The sequence below is a fragment of the Oryzias latipes genome, chromosome 16, assembly GCF_053564925.1.
Source record: "Oryzias latipes strain Hd-rR chromosome 16, Olatipes_Hd-rR_3.1".
In the NCBI taxonomy this organism is placed as follows: Eukaryota; Metazoa; Chordata; class Actinopteri; order Beloniformes; family Adrianichthyidae; genus Oryzias; species Oryzias latipes.
The window spans coordinates 4,741,932-4,763,378 of NC_136252.1; the positions used below are offsets into that span (position 1 = coordinate 4,741,932).

The following is a 21,447-nucleotide window of genomic DNA, read 5'->3' on the forward strand; positions in this document are numbered from 1 at the left end:
CAATTATCACAAAAATGCACGTCAGATTGCCGGGGGGGGGGGGGGGGGGGGCGCTGTAGATCAAAACAGACTATGAGTTTCTGCTTCTTTTTTTTTTCCTTTTTGGGATGCTGGTGTGCCGCGGGATTTTTGTCAAGGTTAAAGTGTGCCGTGGCTCAAAAAAGGTTGAAAAACACTGGGTTAGACTGTGGACCAATCAGATGCTGTTTGATGGCAGCTTTGTCAGGTCAAACTGAAACTTATCTCAGCAAAATCAAAGATAGGAAAAAAGACAGATGTGACAACGCATACGAAAACGTGTTTTGCAAACGCAAAAATATTTTTTGAAAGCAAAAAATAAATAAATTTGAAAGCAAAAAAAAGATTTTAAGCAAATATTTAATATTTTTATTTGCAACTTAGAAAGTTTTGTGTGCAACGTAGTGGCAGAAATATTCCATACAATATGCACATATTTAGAGGCGTGGGATTTTTGATTGGCAGGCAGGTGTTCTTAGCAGAGCTGTAAAATGTAACTTTGTCCCACCCCTTATTGTGTTTAACATATGGTTTAAGTTGGACTCAATCTAAAGGCTGTGTCACACTTCTAATACGTACAATTTGCACATTCTCCTCGTATGAAATGTCGGTCTTTCGTGATCCATTACGTGACATGCGTCATCCACAAGTGTTTCTTGCGTTCGTCATTCGTCGATGTGCGCAGATGTCCGTCGGGGGGATCAACAGGTCTTTACACAAATTCAGTTTTGAGCTGTTGGTCAGTCGAAAACTACACAGTTCATGCATGGTTTACGTAGTTCGTATGCACTTAGTACATAAATCTTATGCAATTATGCATGGTTCTTCCGATGCGCATACGCAGATTGGTCGGCCTTCCAGGACCGATAACTAAGTAATTGACGCACGAAACACTAATACATTTCATATAAACAGCGCAATAATTGCACACGGTTCATGCACGAGTATTGTGTGACAGGTATATAAATTGGCTGAACCCCGGAGCCTGTTTCGCAGATCTCCCCAGCTGTGGCCCTTTCATCTGAACAATATGCGCAAATTGCATGTAGCTGCAGTGCGACACGGCCTTAAACTCCAGTTCACATGCAAGTGTCATTAAAGCTTTATTTTCATCATGAAGAATCCAATGCATTACTACCCATGTTAAACAAAACTAAGAGGAAGTACACAGAGTTAATAGATGTCAAACAGACCTTCTGGGTTCAGACACTATTGATCACAGGGTCTCCGTTTAACCTCTGATTCAATCTACAAATTACCTCATTTCTGAAAAAGACTAAGGACTCGAGATAGAATCACGACTTTAAATCCCTCATTTGAGATTGAATGCTTTTTCCATTATTACAAATCCTAAAACCTCCCCCAACCTCGTTTGGAACTCCCCACTTCTGCTCATCATTTGTGAGATATAAGAAAAAGCAGTTGGATGACAACAGCTGGTATTGTAAACTTTGTCATAGCCCCAGATTAAAATCCTTCTGAACCAGTGCTGTGCCAAGTAAGAGATGCTGTGCATTAATAAGCACAGAATCTCATAAGTCGTGACCGGGGACTCTCTGACTGCAGCTCTAAAATCAATAAACTGTCTAGTGAGTCCAACATCGTGAGAAGACTATGGGCAAATTATGCAGGCCGCCACTGATCACTGGGCCCCGTTAAAGATCCTGCTCATGTTGTACAGCAGCACTCTACTTATACAGAGGATGTGGGGGAACTGAATACCAATGACGTCAACTCATTCCTTTACATTCCTTTCTCCCTCAAGTTCAGGGCTTTTGCCGCATTTTACATACGTCTTCTAAAACAGACTAATAATATTTAAAAAAGAGGTCAACAAAGAAACATGTTATGTTATGTTAAAATAATTTTAGTGTTTTTAAAAAACATTTCTGTTGTGTATGGAATATGCATTTGGAAAAACAGAGTTCCCTCAACCGGATGGCATCATACAGCACAACCTATATCAGGCTGAATATTCAATGGAGAGTTCAAACATTTTTCATCGTTTTGTCAGCAATTTAAAAGATGATGGTAAAAATCTTAAACATAAGTCCAATTAAGTAAAAAATGCTCAACCCTATTTGCTGCTGAAATAAAAAAAGGTGTTTTTTCCATGTTTTTGGACAAGGTAAAAAAAAAACAGAATACACACTTGCAGTGGAAAAGAAAATGAATAAAAACGATTATTTTTCAAACATGTGAAATCGACATTTGTTTATGGGGTCATAGCTTATTAGGTTGAACAAGTGTCTGCCATTGGGTTTGGCCAGGGGTTCAACTACACAATTTGCATCCATGATGCATATTAGATGCAAATTTGCATCCAGAAGCTCATAAGAGGACTGGGTTGCAATTTTACTGAATGCGAGTGAAAATGCTGAAATCTTACCAAAACTCTGAAGAAGTACAGGTATTCTGCTGCACCAGAGTAGTTTCCACACTCATACTGGAACTTGGCGTATCGGTACAGTGTGTCCAGATACTCCTGACGAAACTTTAGGAGAAACACAAAAGTTGAAAATCACAAGGAACAATCAAACATCGCTAATGTTCACTTGGACCAGCTCAGTGGCCTTGTGGTAGAGTGTCCGCCCTGAGACTGAAAGGTTGGGAGTTCAAATCGATGGCCAGGTCCTACCAAAGACTCTAAAAATGGGACCTTCCTTCTTGAGGGTTAAACCATCCAATGTGTGACTGTGTCTGCAGCCCCCCGCTCCCCCAGAGGACGGCTCAAACACAGAGAACAAACTTCACGCACCAAGGTGTGTGACAGCTAACGGGAATATAACTTTTAATGCAACAGTTTGAAGATAAGAGGAGAAAACTGTTCGAAAGTGCTTCACATCAAGATATTTGAACTACACTGCAGTTGAACATCCTAACTGCTACAGTGTTGAGTGGTGGTTTTTTCTTCTTGAACAACATTTATTTAAGTTCTGCTCCAAATCTGTCAGGCAGCAGTCACATAGAAATGCGCATTTAAATTTATGGGCGTCAGTTCAAGCCTGCTCATTTTCCTACAGCCTGTACAGCTAACAGATGTCACGTATGACAGGATATTGTGCCACATTGTCCCGCCAGTCATACTGATTTTTAGAAACATAAGATTAAGATTAAGTCTTCTCTCTGGCGAGCTGTGGACACAAATACATGGTCAGTGCAGAGGTGCACTAAGGACAACAGGATGCTGGAGTGGGAGGGGACGATTAAGGGGAGGGTAAGGTGCCAAACATCATGACAAATATAGTGCCTCCGGCATGCTTGCGGCTATATCCATGGGTCCGAGTTATTCCATTTATTTTTAACAATTCACCACAGAATGTCAATGTCCACAAGATTTCTGCAAGCCATACAAACCCTGAAAATGAGTTAAAGGTTTTGGGAAGTAATTCTACTTTCCCTACGTGGCCCATCCCTCCACTTTTTGCCCGTGAAGGATACACGGGTTCACTCAAGAGCCATGGGAAACAAAGGGAACATGCCATATTCCAATAAATAAGGCCAACTTACATTGTGCTTGTCCGCCAAATAGTCAAAAAGCATGCGTCCATCTCTGAAAAAGGGCAAAACATGGTAATTAAAGTCCATTCATCAATCTGGAGCATTTGGCTGACAGCTGAGTACTTGGAGATTCCCTCAGATAAACTAACAGAAATCTAAATTAAAGCTGGGCAATTCATCAACTCAATCGATTATTTGAATTTGTTGTTTTAGATTATTTATTTGGGGAAAATCAAGATTTTATTTTCCAAGTGAAACTGCAAAATAGGGCATGCGCTGCGAGAAGCGCCCCAACCCCGTAACTTCCGGTAGTTGCCTCGGAGTAACTTCAGTTTAAACTGCTCAAACAGCGGAACATGGGACGATTTTTACCAGGATCCAGAAAGAACCGGAGGATAAGCCTGTTGGACTTACGGCAATTTAATAATTTTCGGTTAATGATAATGCGATGCCAAATGTTATCATGCTATGCTAACGTGTGTTGCCTATATGTGATCACGGACCGGTTTAAACTATATAGACGTGGCGGATAAATACAACAAAATGAAGTCACAGAACATTTCTAAAATCTGTATTTCATAAATATAATAAGATGAATTTGTATGGATCTTTATTAGTAGTGCCTTTGTAACATTACAGAGCCGGTGTTGAGCTAGCAAAAGCCTAAGCAAGCAATGATTTCTCAGCTCAGCCTCTTCGTCTTTAGCGTTGGTCAAAATAAAAGAACGGAGCGGCTCCTCTAAAGCGTTGCATCTTCAGTGCATTTTACTACTGGGCCTGCAACCAAAAATCTATTTTTGTGGACACCACATAGAATCTATGTGTGTTTGTAGAGTAAATTCCGGCTTATAAATGGAACGAGAGAATGTGCGTGTGCTGGCACATATAATGCGTTCTGCGTCAAATGAATTTCACAGAGGTAAAGGCAGAATCCTTCAATGCTTCAGGCTTTCTCTGCTTAGACGCTCAAGACAACCATGCTTTGGAAGACATTGATTCTTTTCTCTAAAACCAGAAGTTAGTCAACACATAAGTGAAGGCAGACACACCCAAAGGTGCAACTTCTTATTAACCAGAAGTCAAGTCAGGATTTGTTTTGAGCCTTCGATCAGGACTAAGAAAGATTTGAAGAACCAACAGACACAAAGTCTCTTCAGTGTTTCAGGAATACACAATAAGCAATGGTTTAACCTCTTCATCCATGGCACATATCATCAAGTTGGGGCAGATAGATTCCAGTTAACATCCTTGACAGGATATCTGAACTGGGCTGAGTGTGCAATTTGTCCAAACAAAGCTTAGCAAGGCATATTACTACATCAGCTAACTACTGAATAAAAAGACACGAGTCCAGAAGAGGTTTTTATTATTCAGTAAAATTCTTTGTGGTTGGGTTACTGTGTGGATCGATTAATCCCAATGGAAAAGGCACAGAAGTTCAAATGTCAGTCCATGTCTCATTTCCAGAACTGGATGATCCTCTAATTGAGACAGTAAGTTAAAAACAAGCCAATGCATCAGCATAACTTTGACCATAATGAGAGAATAAAACGGGAGAATGTATTTTGGCTGGAGAGACTGCGCTTTATTGACCCCAGATGAGGTTCTTATTTACCAACCAAACCCTAAGAAGAAACAAAAGCAAAAAGGGAATGCAACTGGAAGATGACTCCTCAGAAAAACGGAAGATTTTTCTCCAAACTCCCTAATGACAGCAAACTAACATATGTGCCCCCTTAGGACTGAACCTTCCTGACACCAACATTTAATGTTCAACCATTTCAATCACAGTGGATCCTAAGCCAGTCTTTAAAGGTTTTTACCTAATAAACTTCAATTAGGCATAAAATAGCAATTGTTTTACCTGTCTTTAAGTGTTGACTGGGACAATTAAAGACCAACTCTGATGAAAATTCTGTTTTAGGTGTTTTTAAGCAAGTTCTCCGTTCTGATGATGGAGGACATAGATACAAAGAAAACTAAGCTCAGAATTGCATTTCTGTTTTTTTCTTTAATCAAATTGTTGTGAATCAGAGGCAGATGAACAAAAAAGCAGTTTAAAAAAGGTTCCAGTTGTGACGCAGAAACTACACTCTGCAGGAGACGAGCACCCTACGCCGCTCCTTCTGATGCATCTATTTGCAGACAAATAGATCAGTCTTTGTTTTCCTCACCTGAGCTGGGATCTGACTCAAAACTATACGGCTGGATACTCATGCCGCTCTGCAGAAACTATGTCCAAGGCAACTTTCACACTGCGGGGCTTAATGCTCAATTCGGATTTTTTGAAAAAATCCGATTTTTTTGCAAGACCATTCGCATATCCAAGTAAATCCGAACTTTTGTGATCTCCTGTGTGACCGCGAAACAAGCCAGAATTGACCCGCATGCGCAGAAGAGTACTCAATGGTGAACGACGTCACTCGTTTGCGGAAGTAGCTAACGTTAACAATGGATGTCAACAACAGTGTTGTCAACAGCGGAGCTCCTTTTGCATTGTTACATTTATTTTCACAAAGGAGCCAGAACAATAACAATCTTCTCATTTTAAGAAGGAATTGGAGCCAGGATCGTCTGGACACACTGTTGTGGAATGGGGATGTGTATGTGCTGGGGCTGCGTGCGCGTGTGTGTAAGAGAGAGGAGAGAGAGCGTACAGCGCCAGAGGGAGTGTGTGTGTTTATGGGGGGGGGGCAGCGGAAGTGTGTCGGATGCGCAGATTCGTGTTGTGTGTTACGAAGGAAGGAGAACGGTAATAAAAGGTTTCCCCCAGAATAAATGCTATTGACTCTTTATTAACCCACTCTGGAGAATCTGAGGGTCAGAACAGGGAGGAGGAGGATCCGCCTTTGATCCCCCGCGCTTCTGACCACGGCGGAAAGCGGAGAAAAAAAAAAAAGTCATCACGGGAAAGGTTCAACACCACGCTCGGCCATGTCGCTGGAAATATTTTCAAAAACCGCCCGGTTGCGATAAGAGCCCTTGAGTTTAGACTGAATAGAGCTGTCACCCCAAATATTAATCCAATCGGTGACCTCGCTTCCCTTTCACTGACTGTTCTCAGCAGCATCGTCCGCCATGGTTGATGTCTTTGTCCTCGTTCCCGCCTACTTCAACGCAGAATTATGACGTTTGTAGCGTATCGATGACGTACGGTCGGACTAATGTGGCCTGGCCGTTCAGACGGCGGTCGCATTTGAAATCGGATGCGTATCGGATTCAGGACCACATACCCAAGTGGCCTGGGTCGCATTTGAAAAGATCTGATCTGTGTCGTTCAGATTCAGGTCGCATAGGGGCAAAAAAAAAAGGGAATTGGGTCGGATTGCGACCCAATTGGTTGGGGAAAACGACAGTTTTTTTATTTTGGCAAAATCATAATTGGAAGACCACTGGGAACACAAACGATCAAAAGATGATGGGTCCTTAAAGACTGAAGCTGTCAGGGTTGGAACACCAAAGCAACAGCGGCAAAATGAACAGGCTTCACCTGGTTGACTGCATCTGCTTGGTCGTCTCTGGATCCTCAAACATCTTCACAATGGGCTCCGTTTCTGACTGCAGCTGCTTCAGCTGAGCCACAACTTCTGTCCTCTTCTCCCTTAGAGCTGACACAAGAAGAATACAGAATGATACGTGCCATTGCAACATCATAAACCAGCTGTAAAACAAAGTTTACAGCTAAATCGATTCTGAATTGAGGGTAGTGTGCAGCTGGAGTCCCTCATGGCGTCTATCAAATCTGATCATAAATGTATTGCTGAGCGTTTACACAGAAAAAGAGCTACTTACTATGAGGAATTTCCTTGTCAGGAAACAGGTTTTTGTACACATCCATGGCAAAGTCCACCATGTTGGTGTCACTGAGAAGGTCCAGTTTCCCATGAAGCAGCTCCTGTTCATTGTAGATCTGAAACCAAGCAACAGAAACTCCTTAGAGCAGCGTCCCCAATCTTTTTAACGCCACGGACCGCTATGACGTCACATAAAACCTTCACCGACCGGTCTTTCAAATGATTATTGGAGCGATATTACTATGAAGGAGGAACAAACACGTGACAATATGAACCCTGAGCTTTTATTTTGACAGGCATGTCATAGTACATGGCACAGGAGTCATCATCCTCTCCCCTTCCCACACACTGTCTATTAAATGTAGCTTTCTTTTTTTGGGAGTGGAAGGATCCTCTTCTTTCCCCTTGGCAAAGAAACTTTCCAAAGACGTTTGTTCTTTACTCATTTTGCTAGCTCCTGGGTTTTATTTTAGCGGTATCCTATCATGTGACCGAGAAGAGCGCCTTGGCCTGCTTCAAGAGTGACATAGATGGATGGAACAGAGAATCAGGGAATTTTTCAAAATAAAACATCTTTCAGATTCCAAAATAAAAGGAATGTAATATAAGTTATTTATTCTCTCTGTGCGGCCCGGTACCAAATGACCCACGAACCGGTACTGCTGCCTTAGAGCGGTGTTTTTCAACCAGTGTGCCGCGGCACACTAGTGTGCCGTGGGAGATGGTCAAGTGTGCCGTGTGAAATTGCCCTCATTAACTGATCTAAAAACATTTCCCATCTCCAGGATTTCAGCTCTGTGTTCATCCAAACAGGCCCTGATAAAACACTGAGGAGTTAGGAATATAAAAGATCTTAAAATTACTTTTTCTTTGCGTTTATTTTATTTTATTAAAGACATTTTGATATGAATGACGGCAGTGCGATTTAGCTGCAGCTCCGTCTGTATTTAGGAAAAGTCCCGCCCCTTTACCTGTCTCCACCAATCATTCTTGAAGGCTTAATCACATGTCATCAGTCTGCCCAATCAGAAGTGGTTAAAGTCTTCACTTCCTTGTGCCGATTTAGCTCGTAAAGTCGCTCAGTTCTAACAAAAACACCAGCTAAAGCTCGTCTTTAGCGGTGTAGCTTTCCACAGAATCCGGTATCAGACCGTGGAACAAGTGAACAAAACCATGAAGCTCCGAAAAGCGATCTCCGCCGGCCGTTTTTATGCACTACATCTCCCATGATGCATTGGGTTGTGAGAGTGACAGCGTAAAAGGAGTTCTGTTGTTAAACGTCTTGAAAACAACGAACACACTTCAAACTTTTTTTAAATCTTCTAACTTAACTTTTATTGCATCTTTTAGAAAAACAGCTGCAGTTTCCAGCTTTTTCTGCAATAATTATCACAAAAATGCATGTGAGATTGTGGAGGGGCTGTAGATCAATACAGACTATGAGTTTCTCCTTTTTTTTTCATTTTTGGATGCTGGTGTGCCGCGGGATTTTTTTTAAGCTTAAAGTGTGCCGCGGCTCAGAAAAGGTTGAAAAACACTGCCTTAGAGGATGTCTTTTCCACTGTCACACGTCAATCCGGTTTTCCAGCCTGGTCAATGGAACTGTGCAGACTTTAATACTTCATCACCACATGTAATCGCGTCAAAATAAATACACGTTTGCAGAACCACTTTTACAAATGCACTACAATTTTTAAGGAGACAATAAACAAAGGCAGCTGTCATTCTGCACAGAAGAAGGTAAATAAATAAACAAACTAAATAACGAACAAACCAAATTACAAAAGGATATTGGTTTTTATTCTCTTGGGCTTCTATAAAATAATAAACAGTTAATAAAATAACATGTAAATCATTCATATTACACTGATGTAATATGACTGACAAAAGACTTTAAGGTGTAGGATTATGTTAGATAAATTGATGGAATCTAAACAAGGAATGCTAGCAACAACCAGCTACAAATTAATAGTTGATAAGAATTTGCCTGGATAATTTATTACGCTATTAAATAATCAAACAGTTGGAGCATTTCTGGCTTCTTTTTTTTTTTACTTTTCTGCCCCTTTTCCCTCCTTAGTAAAATGTAGTCACTAACCTTTGTCAAGCAAGCCTGGAGTATGCAGCGTTCTGACAGAATGTAAGTTATATATGAGGCTTTTAAGACCCTTAGAACACTTAGAACAAATGTGATACCTATTTGACCAACCAGGGGTGGAAAGAATAAGAATTTAAGTTAAAAAACTATTATAGTGTCAAAATAAAACTTATAAATAAAAACTATACTTCCTTAAAGATAGAGCAATCCTCTAAACAGTTACTTGAAGTACCTAAAATATAAAATTTCAAGTAATAATATTTTTTTTACATATACTAGTAAGTAATAAAGAAAGATTTATTTTATTTTATTCCTTTAAGGAAAAACAAAATGCATTATTAAAAAGTTATTTGCAAAAAAAGGGGAATCCTAGTTTACATAAAGTCCCTTAATGAACAATTTATTGATAATGAAAAGATCTAAATCCCCTAGTATAACATGGCAAATACGTCACCACGTTTTATCTGACGTAATTACGTATGGATGCCGCCATATTTTGTAGCTCCGACTATGCTTCCCATTTCATAAAAACGTGTTATAATCCTGATTTTAATTCATTAGTATTTATGTATTTCAACTAAAAAGTAATTTAGTAAACCAAAGCAAAGCCGTCCCCATTGTTGTAAAGTAATGAATTTCCCTCTGCTGCGCGGTGTTCTAAAGCCGGTTCTTGCCTACACTTCAAACGTTAAGCATATTTTTTACATCCACTGCCATCTATCTACTTTCCAATAAATAGTCAATTATTGGAATTTCACTGAAATCCCGAACAATTTAGTAGTTTATCCGTTCAACTCGCATGAAAAATCAAACAATGTAAAGTTAAATTCAATGACAAGTACAACTTCCGACACTGTTTTTTCAAATACAATTTGGAAAACTAAAATAAAATAAAAAAGTGGAAACGATAAACTGCCAAATTGTCGGAAGCTTTGATTCAATACATTAAGTAGTATCTTACGCTGTGGTTGATCTATTTAGATTAAGTTTTTCCCGATTCGAGACAAACTATTGTGCTTTTATTTTCTTAACTGGCCTCACCATTTCCTGTTACGCTGCCACATTTCTTCCCCGACGCCAACGAAATGTGGCCAACTGGCAAGCGTGTTTCATTGTCACATCGGTTCAAACCCAGTTATTTTACTTACTAAATGTAACACAGAAATACAGCTAAGTGTGTATGTGGTTTTGTGTTTCGTACCTCTTTGACAGACAGGAACTCCAGCAGAGGAAAGACGAGGTGACGGTCTAAAAAGTGAGCAATTCTGGTGGTCAAGTCATATTCCGCCATGTTTGCTGGGAGGAAAGGGAAGTGGAAGTGTGCAATACGGCTGCGCGTAGACGGACTAGCCAATCAACAACGACGTTCTCAGCATCCTATGCGCGCGCACAAATACTGTTTTCCACATGTATGTTTATGCATATTTTCCCCTTTTTTTCTTTGATTATTCTTTTCTTTTTTCAGAATTCTGTTTGATGAAGAATAATAAAGCTCCAGTTTTGATAAATTAAAAAAAAAATATGTGAAGCTCATTGTACAACACTGATTTTAATTTTAAAATGTAAGATATTTTACTTTCATATTTTCCACTTAAAAGACATGTTTATTCTAGTATACAAAAACAACACATTGAATTCAGAGTTTTAACTCTAATAGTTGCATTCTGAGAAAAATAACTAAATTTTAAATTTAAATTAGAATTCTGGAGAACAAATAAATTCCAGGTTTGTTGTCCAATAATCAAAGTGTTTTACTTTAGGAGTAGACATCTTTATGTTGTGCAAAATAGTTTTTGTCAGTCACCAATTTTGTTTTACTGAAAAACGTTAGAGAAGTCCACACTATTCATCTACGTCAGCGTGATAGAAAAATTGGTCCATCCATTTTCTTAACCTGCTTAATTTCTTTTGACGTCACAGGGTTGCTGGAACCTATCCCAGCTACCAGTGAGCAAGGGTAGGGTACACCCTGGACAGGTTACCATTCTGCTGCAGGGCAACACAGATACACAAAACCACACACAATCACATTCACACCACAATTTGGATGTATCATTTACCTAATGCAGCATGTTTTTGGACCGTGAGAAGAAGCTGGAGTTCCTGTAGAAAACATAAGCATATATGAGGAGAACATGCAAACTCCAAACAGAAAGTTTCCAGGTTGGGTTGTCAGGTTAGGTTGTTAATCCCTACACCAGCGTGTGAGACAACACTCATTCATTCATTCATTCATCTTCTAAGCCGTTTTGTCCCTTTCGGGGTCAGGGGGTTGCTGGAGCCTATCATGGCCACTCGTGGGCAAAGGCAGGGGACATCCTGGACAGATCGCCAGTGTGTCACAGATGAGATAACATGTGAAAAGGAAATCATCCAGGAATCTACATTGTATGATTTTTTAAGTACAATGGTGCAGAACACATATTATTTCTTACAAACAAACAAGAATTATGTTCCCCCACATATCTGCTACGTCTTCTATAAGAAGCTCTTCTACTGTATTCTCCACCGGTTACTTTTCCCGTTTGGACTGCTTATTTGCATGAAAGGTACTTGTCTTGAAACAATCAGACTGCAGCCTCCCCATCATGACTAAGACTAAAGTGCTATCAAAGGACACGAGAGACAAGATTGTTCACCTGAAAAAGAGTGGGATGGACCAATCTACAATAAGCAGGCAGCTTGCTAAGAAGAGATCAACTGTTGGAGCAATTATCAGAAAATGGAAGAAACACAAGACCACTGACAAATCCCTCCACCTGGAGCTCCATGCATATCTCAACTGGTGGGGTACAAATTGTCTTGAGAATGTTGGGGAAACAGTCCAGAACTACATGGATAACTGTTGCATCCTAAGAACACCTTACCCACTGTGAAGCATGAGGGTGGCAACATCATACTTTGGGGCTGCTTTTTTAGTAAAGGGGACCGGACGACTGATCCGTAGGAAAGAAAGGCTGAGCGAGGTCATGTATGGAGAAATGTTGGACAAAAACTTGCTTTCATTGATGTTCTCACCATCAGTGAGAGCTTCCCCTCCCCTTAAGTTCTCCAAAGAATGTCTTACTGTCACCTGAAAACCCTTCAGATTTCCAGTCATCCTGTGTAGCAATGTTGACGCACAGAAACATTCACACAGGGGAATCAAAGTATACATTTTATTTATACAAACACAAGCTCTCCTCCACACACCACAGATACTTTTCCTGCAAGCTGGTTTATGATGTCTTTATTTAGAGAAATCCATTTGAGGGCAAACATGCTCACAATGAGCGCCTAGACAGGACTTTGCTAAAGTTTTAATAAGAACAACACAATCATTTTCAAATGTGTGACTTTTCCTAGAGGTCAGAAAGCCTTCACTGTGCATCTGGACCATCCTTCTTTTCCCCCTCTATTTTCAGAATCTGCCTCATAAAGATGTCCATCTGTTGAACCTAACCAGCAGACAAGAGCCAGCAGTTGCTACTAAATGGTCCATCTCTAATAGGGTTCACTGACACCTTGTTTTCCAACCTCTTTTCATGACAGCCACACTAAAGTCCTGTTTTCTTGCACAGTTTTTCCCTTGTTAGCTTTGCCCTCTTTCCCTTCCATGCTCACTTGTCTTTACAGGCTCGCTGCAGGTAGAAGTGAGTCATAAACGGTTCCCCTCAGTGTGGCCTGTAGCTGTTTTACTGGGTGCTTCTGACACAGCCAGCTTTCACGCAATAGCAACTCCCTTTTTAAATTAAAAAGAGCAAGAAAATGAACAGAACTCTTCTAAAGCATCTCTTGTGCTTCTGGTTTTATTCTAGAAGAAGCTTTGCTGTCAAAAGTGGAAATTATGTATTAGAGATTTTTCACAGAATGTATCAAAATTTTCACTGCAGCAGATACTCTATTTCTTAGCAGAAACTGTTTTAGATTTATATTTCATTTTAATGTGTATTTTAATAGGTTATATCAATAAATTAAATTAATTATAAAAAGGTTTTTTTCCAGTTCTCCTTGTCCATTGAGGTTTCCGTATTTAACCATTTGAAATCCAACCTCCAAAATCACAGACAGAATCTTTTTGATTGTTCTTAAATTTGTTTTAATTTGACCTTATTTGCTCCTAAAGTTGTTCAATAAAAAAAGTTTTATAAGATATGTTTTTGTTTTCAATTTGCATTTCATCTGACAGGTGTTACAGAGATAGCGAGACCCTTTTTCATTTTCCATATTTAAACTCAACAATCAATGGCCAAAATGCAAGACCTTCTATGTGTAATTTTTTTGGCCAAATCCAAATGGCCCTACAAACCAAGAGCTTTGGAAAGCTTTGGATAGTGCCTTCAAAAACGGATGATACTCCCACTCGATGACGTCATCAACAGTCGACGGCTAGCAGCTACATTAGCACGGAGCTGCTATCGCTCGGAAATAAATAACATTGGTTTTATAACTTTGAAAAGAACGAGCTAAAACAAGTCATTACTTACATCTAAACGTAAACCTCTGTGCTTCAGAGCACACCCACTTGAAGAAACGCTTGTCCTCCGCGGCACAGCAAGACACGGAACACTCTCATGCTGGAGGGCTCGGCATCCGTCCGCTGCAAGGTTTAGCCCTTAAAAAACTATTTTGGACAAACCTTCCCCTCCAAATCCCCCTACCATTAGAGGGGTAAGGAGAAGCCATAGAGGTAGGGGAAGAATTCGGATTCAGCCTTAGATTTTGAGTTTTTACATTAAGTTCTGAAAATAGTGTAACGTCTGGCTGAAGGTAATGAAAAGTTGGAGATGGCCGTTTCCAAATGTTAAGCCCTTAATGTAGCTTAAATGGTTGCTGTCGGCCGCAACCACGCCAAACACAGCACAAAACGGAAGACTTGCCCTGATGTCGTCTCCTCATTTGATTTCCACGCTATCACGACATTCTTTTATATTAAATCGTTCCTCCGCTCCCACCCACACTCTTCCAATCACATTCGTCTAACTGATTGGATCACCAATAGAAACACGGAACACAACAGAATCATTTAACGCTAACTGAGGATAGCAACACAGAACAGATTAACACAGCTTACTGTCGGCCACAACACTGCCTCCTCCCTACAAAGCTCCTCGTCCAAATGGGTCACACACAAAGTCAAGGTGGTAGGGAGGTTTTCTTAGTCTCTTGAGCCTCCGTAAAGCAGTTACAGGTGGTGATGTCCCTTGACCTGAGACCACCTGCTGCTGTGGGGGAGGTAAGGCTGGGGAGTTATCAGGGTGACCATCGCCAGGATAAGGGGGTGTAGCTGTCAGGCCCCTGGGGGGGAGTACAGGCCTCCTGGGGTGCTGCTGTGGGCAAACATCACCCCGGCAATGGGCCAACCTGTCTCTGTGCATGGCCACATGCCTTCCCCCAGATGGGAGCTCAACCCTGTAGACCACGTCTCCCAGTTCTTCAAGCAACGCGCTGGGCCCCACCTAGTGATAGTCCAACTTGGGGCATCTGCCCTTCTTTTTCTTCTGCACAGCTGTGACCACACCTTAAGGCCCGTTCACACCGGGACGAATTTCCTCGTGACTAAACAAAGGGCACCAATGTGAGTGTGCACACCGACGCGAAAAAACGGCACGCGTCAAAGCGTAAAAAAAAAACGCCTCGGGTTCGTTTTTTTTTTTTGACGCGTCGCGTCGAAATCTATTCAACCAATGAGAATGGCGCTATTGCACACATGTCTGGAGCTTCTGAAGTTACAGTAAAACACAACTTGGGGGCGCTCAAACACAAAACTGCCTTGCTGAGCACACATACCAGCGAAGAAGATAGACGTCAATTAGCGTCTACACTGCCGCGAAGAAATAATGACGGACATTCTAAAATATCCCCGAACCAAGCACCAGTTGGAGCTACTGATGCTTGAAATATTCATGTTTTCTTTGTTTGATTCTGACAAGCGCGTAAATACTTGCTCTCTTCTTCTGAGTGAAAAGCGACTTTAAGAAGCGTAAAGTTGTGCAGTGCCACCTTGTGTACAGGAGTATTTCTGTTTACATTAAGCGCCATCTAATGTCAGGGAATGAAAATGCATGTTCGCTCGGCTCATCGGCAGCGAAAATCGCCTGGGTGTGAACACAAAAAACGAGGCGAAAAACGCTGGCGAATAACGCCTGGCGAATATTCGTCCCGGTGTGTACGGGCCTTTAGAATCCACTGTCAGGCCACCCACTGGAATGCTTACCGTTCCTAGCCTTAGCAATGAACCTGGAATGTGAAGCCCTTAATGTAGCTTAAATGGTTGCTGTCAGCCAGAACCACGGCAACACAGCACAAAGCAGAGGACTTGCCCTGACGTTCTCCTTGTTCCATTTCCACGCACACATGCTATCATGACATTCCTTTATATTCACTTGTTTCTCTGTCCCCACCCACACCCTTCCAATCACATGCATCTAACTGACTGGAGCACCAATGGAAACACAGAACACAGCAGAATTACTAAACACTAACTGAGGATAGCAACACAGAACAAATTAACACAAATTAAAGTCGGTTGCCCTTGCCCTTTTTATGACATAAAGGTCAAAAGACAAAAACCTCCTTTCAGCATTGACTGGAATATTTTAAACATTTTTCTTGTCTCCAGAAAAAAGGGATGTTTTTCAGATGGGAGGTTTTGTATTTTGATCATTGAATGCGGGTGCTACAAATATATATTCCGAGGTACATGAAAAATTTATAATAAACAATTACCTTCAAGGTTTGGCTTAAAGTACCAATTTCAGATGTTTGTGGAGAATCACACATCAAAAAACTGTAATTTTTGTAAGACAAATTAATGTTTGTTCCTAATACAGGTCAATGAAACAGCTGCGGTTGTTTTTAAGAGCTATTTCCATATTATAAAGAAAAGGTTCTTGTTGTATTTTGGGGTGTGTTAAAACAAAACATTAAAGACTGAAGCTGTAAAGCAGTGAAACATGTGCTTCTGTCCTCAACCTGACCCAGATAGTTTTTCACGCACATAAAATCTAGTTCCTTCCACACTAAATTTACAATTAAATGAGACACACCTAGTAATTTCTATGCCATAAAGCATTAATATGTGACTTCAGTTGAATGTTTTAGTTGTAATAAGAGTACCTTCTTATACACAATTTTAATTTAAAAAATATCCTCAATAACACAGGCAAGGGCAGAAAACCCAAACAGGTTTTTTGTAACAGAATCAAATTCAAAGAAATAAGGAATGAATTAAGACTCTTTCTCTTAAAAAAAAGAAAAGTACACTGAGGAAATGTTTTCATGAGAATGTGTCTCTCCTCCTTTTCTGAAGCAAAACCTTTGCTATTTTGTTGACAATGTACAGTACATCATCATCTTTTGGTTTGTTCTCAAAGCGGTCCCACTGGTCTTTCATTTATTCATTTGATTATGATGTTTTTAGCCAAAATAAAAAAAAACCTGTGTTATATTTTAGGACATAATTTCTTCAGAGCAGCAATAGGTCATGCAAAATTCACATCTGAGTTGTGGACGGGGCTGCTGACATGGAGTAAGCCTGCTCCCTTACCATCTCCCCTCTGTATACGTGTTCTCCTGCTAGCTTACAGCCTCTCACAAACCCAACCTATACCAGTGCAATTAAAAGGACGATCAATATTGGAGCTGGCCAGGCGTACAATTTTGAGCCAGACTCCAGCTCAGATGAGGAAAACAAAAATAGTTATGGATCTACCAGCAGATGCAGCAGTAGAGCAGAGCAGGGAGCTTTTAGCCTGCTATTGTTGCTTCTACGTCACACCTACAAGCTTTTTTTATTTTTTAACTTTTCCTGTCCAACAGCTGGGCAAACAGATGAGAGCTGAAGGCCTCTTGTGTTGGACATAGTTTACTTGAACAACAGGGGTTATAAATCTTCAGACAAACCAGAGGTATGTCTGAATAAACCCCTTTTGTAATCGAGGCCAAACTTTATTCATTTTAGTAATATTTGAAAATCTTTTGTGTTGGACCGGACGGAAAAGGAAAGCAGGGAAGAAGAGAGAGGGATGTTAGAGAGGGGGGATAGGAGGGTGAACATAGAAGGGGGGGGGGGGGGGGGGGTAAAACCGTGAAGCAGCAGAAAGCAGCATGTTGCTGGATGGTTATAATCATTACAGTGAGGTGTAATACAGGATGTAATACAGGTCTATAAAGGCGGGGCCTGTCTACACACACACTCAAATGTTATAAACATACCTGCTGGCTCCAAAAAAGTTCACACGTCAACATGTACACACTACAAATAATGTCCACCACTGTAACTATGCATTCAAACCAACTAGTGTGAAATATTTCAAAGTATTAGTGCAAAGGTGAGCTAACACCTGTGCTCAGGTGGGTGTTTGTTCTTCTAATATGGATGATGGCATGTAAAAAGAAGAAGGGAGAGTGCCCAGTCATCCCCACACCAATACCCCACCGCAGCAGCAGCCAGAAACCCCCCAAAAGCCGCACAGTAGCAGATAGAGAACAACCGCCCCCCAGGTGATCAAATCCGCCACCCAAGCCAGGGCCAGTAAGACCCCCATGGGCGCCCCAAAGCCAGAGAGCAGGGAGGCATGGGGGGTACAGAGAGTGCAAGCACCAGCCCAACCAGGAGAGCAGACCCCCGCCGCGCCAGGAGGCCCGAATGCGGGACCCTGCCCCAAAATAGCAGCCATACCCCCAGACGAGCACCCCACCACCACCCAGGAGATGTTGGCATCCCCCCATCCCAACCCCAGGTACGAGCCAGGACCCCCCAAGGGAGACCCGCCCCACGCTCCAGGCAGCCACCCACCCGGCCCACGGTTGGTCCAGAAGAGAGCAAGGCAGGGGCCAGCCATCCCCGCCCAGGAGGAGGACACCCAGAGGAAGAGGGGGTCCACAACAGGTGTTGTAATCATGGCCCAACCAAGCTCGCACACAGTTGGAAATTTGGTGAGGCCCAGCACTCAGGGGCAAGGACCAGGACCCCCACCACAGGGACACGGACACCCCCGGCTCAGGTGTGATGTGATCTTGGTCTTGCCAGAAAACTCAGGGATCCCTCTCCCTGCGTGGAGAAAGGGCTGCCGGCCCCAGGAAGTCAGCACCCAAGGGACACGGCCGCCGTTGCCAAGGGCCCAGTACCCCCTTCCAGGGATGGGGTAGGGGACAGATGGTCCGAGGTCCCACCTTCATTGTGAAATGCATGAGTGTGAGGGTGTGTGTGTGCATGTATGTTTGTTTGTGTTTGAGTGTATATTTTGAGGGGTGTGTGTTAAAATTGGCGGGTAGGGTACTGAGAGGACATCTCCTCATTACACAGTAATGTCTAGTCACCCTCCCCACCAAGAGGCCCTAAATAACCTAAATGACTAATGACCTACAAGCTTTTTTAAATGACATTTTTCACCTTTATCACAATTATTTGAATAAATACTCAGAAATGCTATTTTAATTTAAAAAATTTTAATATATGTCCTCCATCATTAGATAAATGCCACAAGAAAATGATGAAAACACCAAAAACACAATTTTCATTGGAGTGGGTTTTTAAATAGACTATATTGCCATATAGTATTGGCCCCCCATGCCTTGACCCACATATGAACTGATATATGTGAACTGAAGTACCATCCCATTCCTATCCCATAGAGATGCAAATAATGTGGGTCCACCTTTTGGAGTGATTACTGCCCATTTTTTGACACAATTTTTGTCTTTTTGATGTAACAGTTCCACATACCAACAAGCTACAATATTGTTCGCCATTTTTATTGCACCTCTGATGTGAGCTTGGGGGTGCGAGGGGCTGTAAACTTGCGGCTGTGGGAGAGAGTGTAAACAAGGGGATTATGGGAAATGAGCGTAGGCTTACTTCCATACCAACAGTCCCGCCCACTAGGCCACTCCATAGTAAATTTCTGATGAACTCTTCCCGCTCTGCAGAAAATAATGTTCTAGCAAACGACACAGGCATAATTAAAAGACCACTGGAAACACTTATACAATAGATCAAAAGATGATCAGAGTGGGACTTTAAAGTCTTGTCCAGAAAAATTTGGATTAACCCTTGTGCTATCCTAGGCACTTTAACGTTGGGAGTTGGGTCATCTAGACCCACTAGACAGTGCGCTGAACCTTTTTTCTTCAATGATTTGTGAACTTCACTGGTGTCTATGGATTACATGAAATCTTTCCACCTTTATCCACCTTTGTCATGGTAGGGAGAACACGTCAATGTAAGGGGGGGGTCATAGCATAGCACAATGGTTATATCAATCCAAAGAGTGGACATCATGTCAAGCCAAGCTCTGTATTACGTTTTCAGTCCACATTCACTTTTAGCTTTGAACCTAATTCCAAGTTCAAAGATTAAGCACTCAACCCAACTCTTTCCTGTTTTGTATCCAACTGGGGAGTTGGTACGGAAAACGAAAAACTAAGTTTGAAGCAGAAGCCACCAAAAATAAAAAATAAGTTGAAATTTTGATGTTCTAAATTAAAGATTGTGTTTTATAGGGATATGAAATTTCTGGCCATGATGTTTTGTGAGACTTAATAATGTCCAAATCCAGATTATAGTCAGAACCAAAAATGCATATCTTCATGCACAATGGTTATCCATCATTCCATGTGTTTGACTTGCAGAAAATAATCCTCTGCTCTAATGGGAGGAACTCAGAGGGTGCCTCTAGAAAAGGGACGAGCATTCTGTGAAAAACCTCAGCTCATAGATTCACTGAAAGCTTTCTTTGGTCAACAAGTGAATCTGAGAGTGAGAGGAGATGACACTGCCAAAGACACTCACCACTGGCCATGTGCTAAAATCTGTCAAAACAGGAATCAATAAAGTCTGAAGACAAATGACTGCATAGGCTCTGAACGCTGCAAAGCCAAGCATCGTGTGTCTGAGTCTGAAACCCAGCAACTCATTTGAATTTCAATGATTTCTCTGTAAACTTTTTAGATATGCATCAGCTCATTCTGGGGGCATGTCAGGTTATAAATCAGCAGCCCACACTCCTGGTTCAGAGCCCAGAGCTGACTTCAGCATCATCCAACCCCATGGCAGCCGAAGAGAGGTTATCGACCATGCCAGTGGTCCTGAGAACAAAACAAATTCAATATAAGCGTCCATGGTGGGACACGTGTGTAACACATGTCAAACACACAAACAAGAAGTGACTTGTCGGCACACACATCAGTGATATTGCAGATAGCAAAAAGGAGAGTCAATCAATATTTGCCCCTTGGCACTTCTTGTTGTACACAAATTCAATATAGCTCGACAATTTCCCTTTAGAAAAATAACATTATTGAAAACATGCCCCTACATACAGCAAATCCAAAACCACAGCTACAAGTATTGCTACCAGAAGGTAAAAGTGAAATCTGATAACTCCAGATGGGCTTGTTTGGCCTCATAGGTCACGAGAAGACTTTTTTCATTTTCATTTAGAAATCTTAGAGAGTGGATCGGGGCAAAAGCCTTTGAATAACTTCTCTGTTTAAGCAACTTAAGGGAAAACCAGCACACTTAAAGTGCAACAGCGCCTCTTTTTAAAAAAGTCAAACCTCAGCTTCTGTTCCAGATATATATTTTAAATTCCACCAAAACAAAATTACTGTCAGATTGAATGAGGTCCACCAGCTGCTGCACGAAAATGATGTGATTTTTGGATGCAACAGTAAAAAAATGTTCAAAAATTGAACTGCCAAATTGAAGCCTCACTGCCAAATTCTCTCACAGACATCAAACAATTCCCTCCAAAACAGCATGTGATGCTCATGTAAGGGAAGACGGTCATTATGTTCATTTTGGCCGAACCATTTAAAAAGGGAATTGGGAATCATGTGCCAATCTCTGCCTATAGCATTTGGCACTTCAGCTGGAGTTTGAGCAAACCTGCATTGTTGTTGAATTTTAATGGAAAACGATCAACCATTAAATTCAAACCAGCAGCACACATGTGAGGTAATACAACTCCAGGCAGAAAATATGGAAGCAATAGCATTGAATAATGTTCATTTAGCATTTTTGGAAATATTTAAAAGCAAACTACTGTGTAA

At 41.3% G+C, this 21,447-nt stretch overlaps 1 protein-coding gene across 1 annotated transcript in view; it reads right to left on the reverse strand.

The window, feature by feature from the left end:
• Positions 1-10,775, reverse strand: part of eif3ea (eukaryotic translation initiation factor 3, subunit E, a) — a 38,181-nt gene extending 27,406 nt beyond the window's left edge. Inside the window, exons 1-5 of the mRNA XM_004086632.3 lie at positions 10,613-10,775; positions 7,312-7,429; positions 7,010-7,127; positions 3,529-3,571; positions 2,408-2,512 (exon numbers count right to left, since the gene is read on the reverse strand). Of these exons, the coding sequence (XP_004086680.1) occupies positions 2,408-2,512; positions 3,529-3,571; positions 7,010-7,127; positions 7,312-7,429; positions 10,613-10,702 (474 nt within the window). The 5' untranslated portion in view covers positions 10,703-10,775. The remainder of the gene's footprint in view (positions 1-2,407; positions 2,513-3,528; positions 3,572-7,009; positions 7,128-7,311; positions 7,430-10,612) is intronic.
• Positions 10,776-21,447: the final 10,672 nt, after the last annotated feature.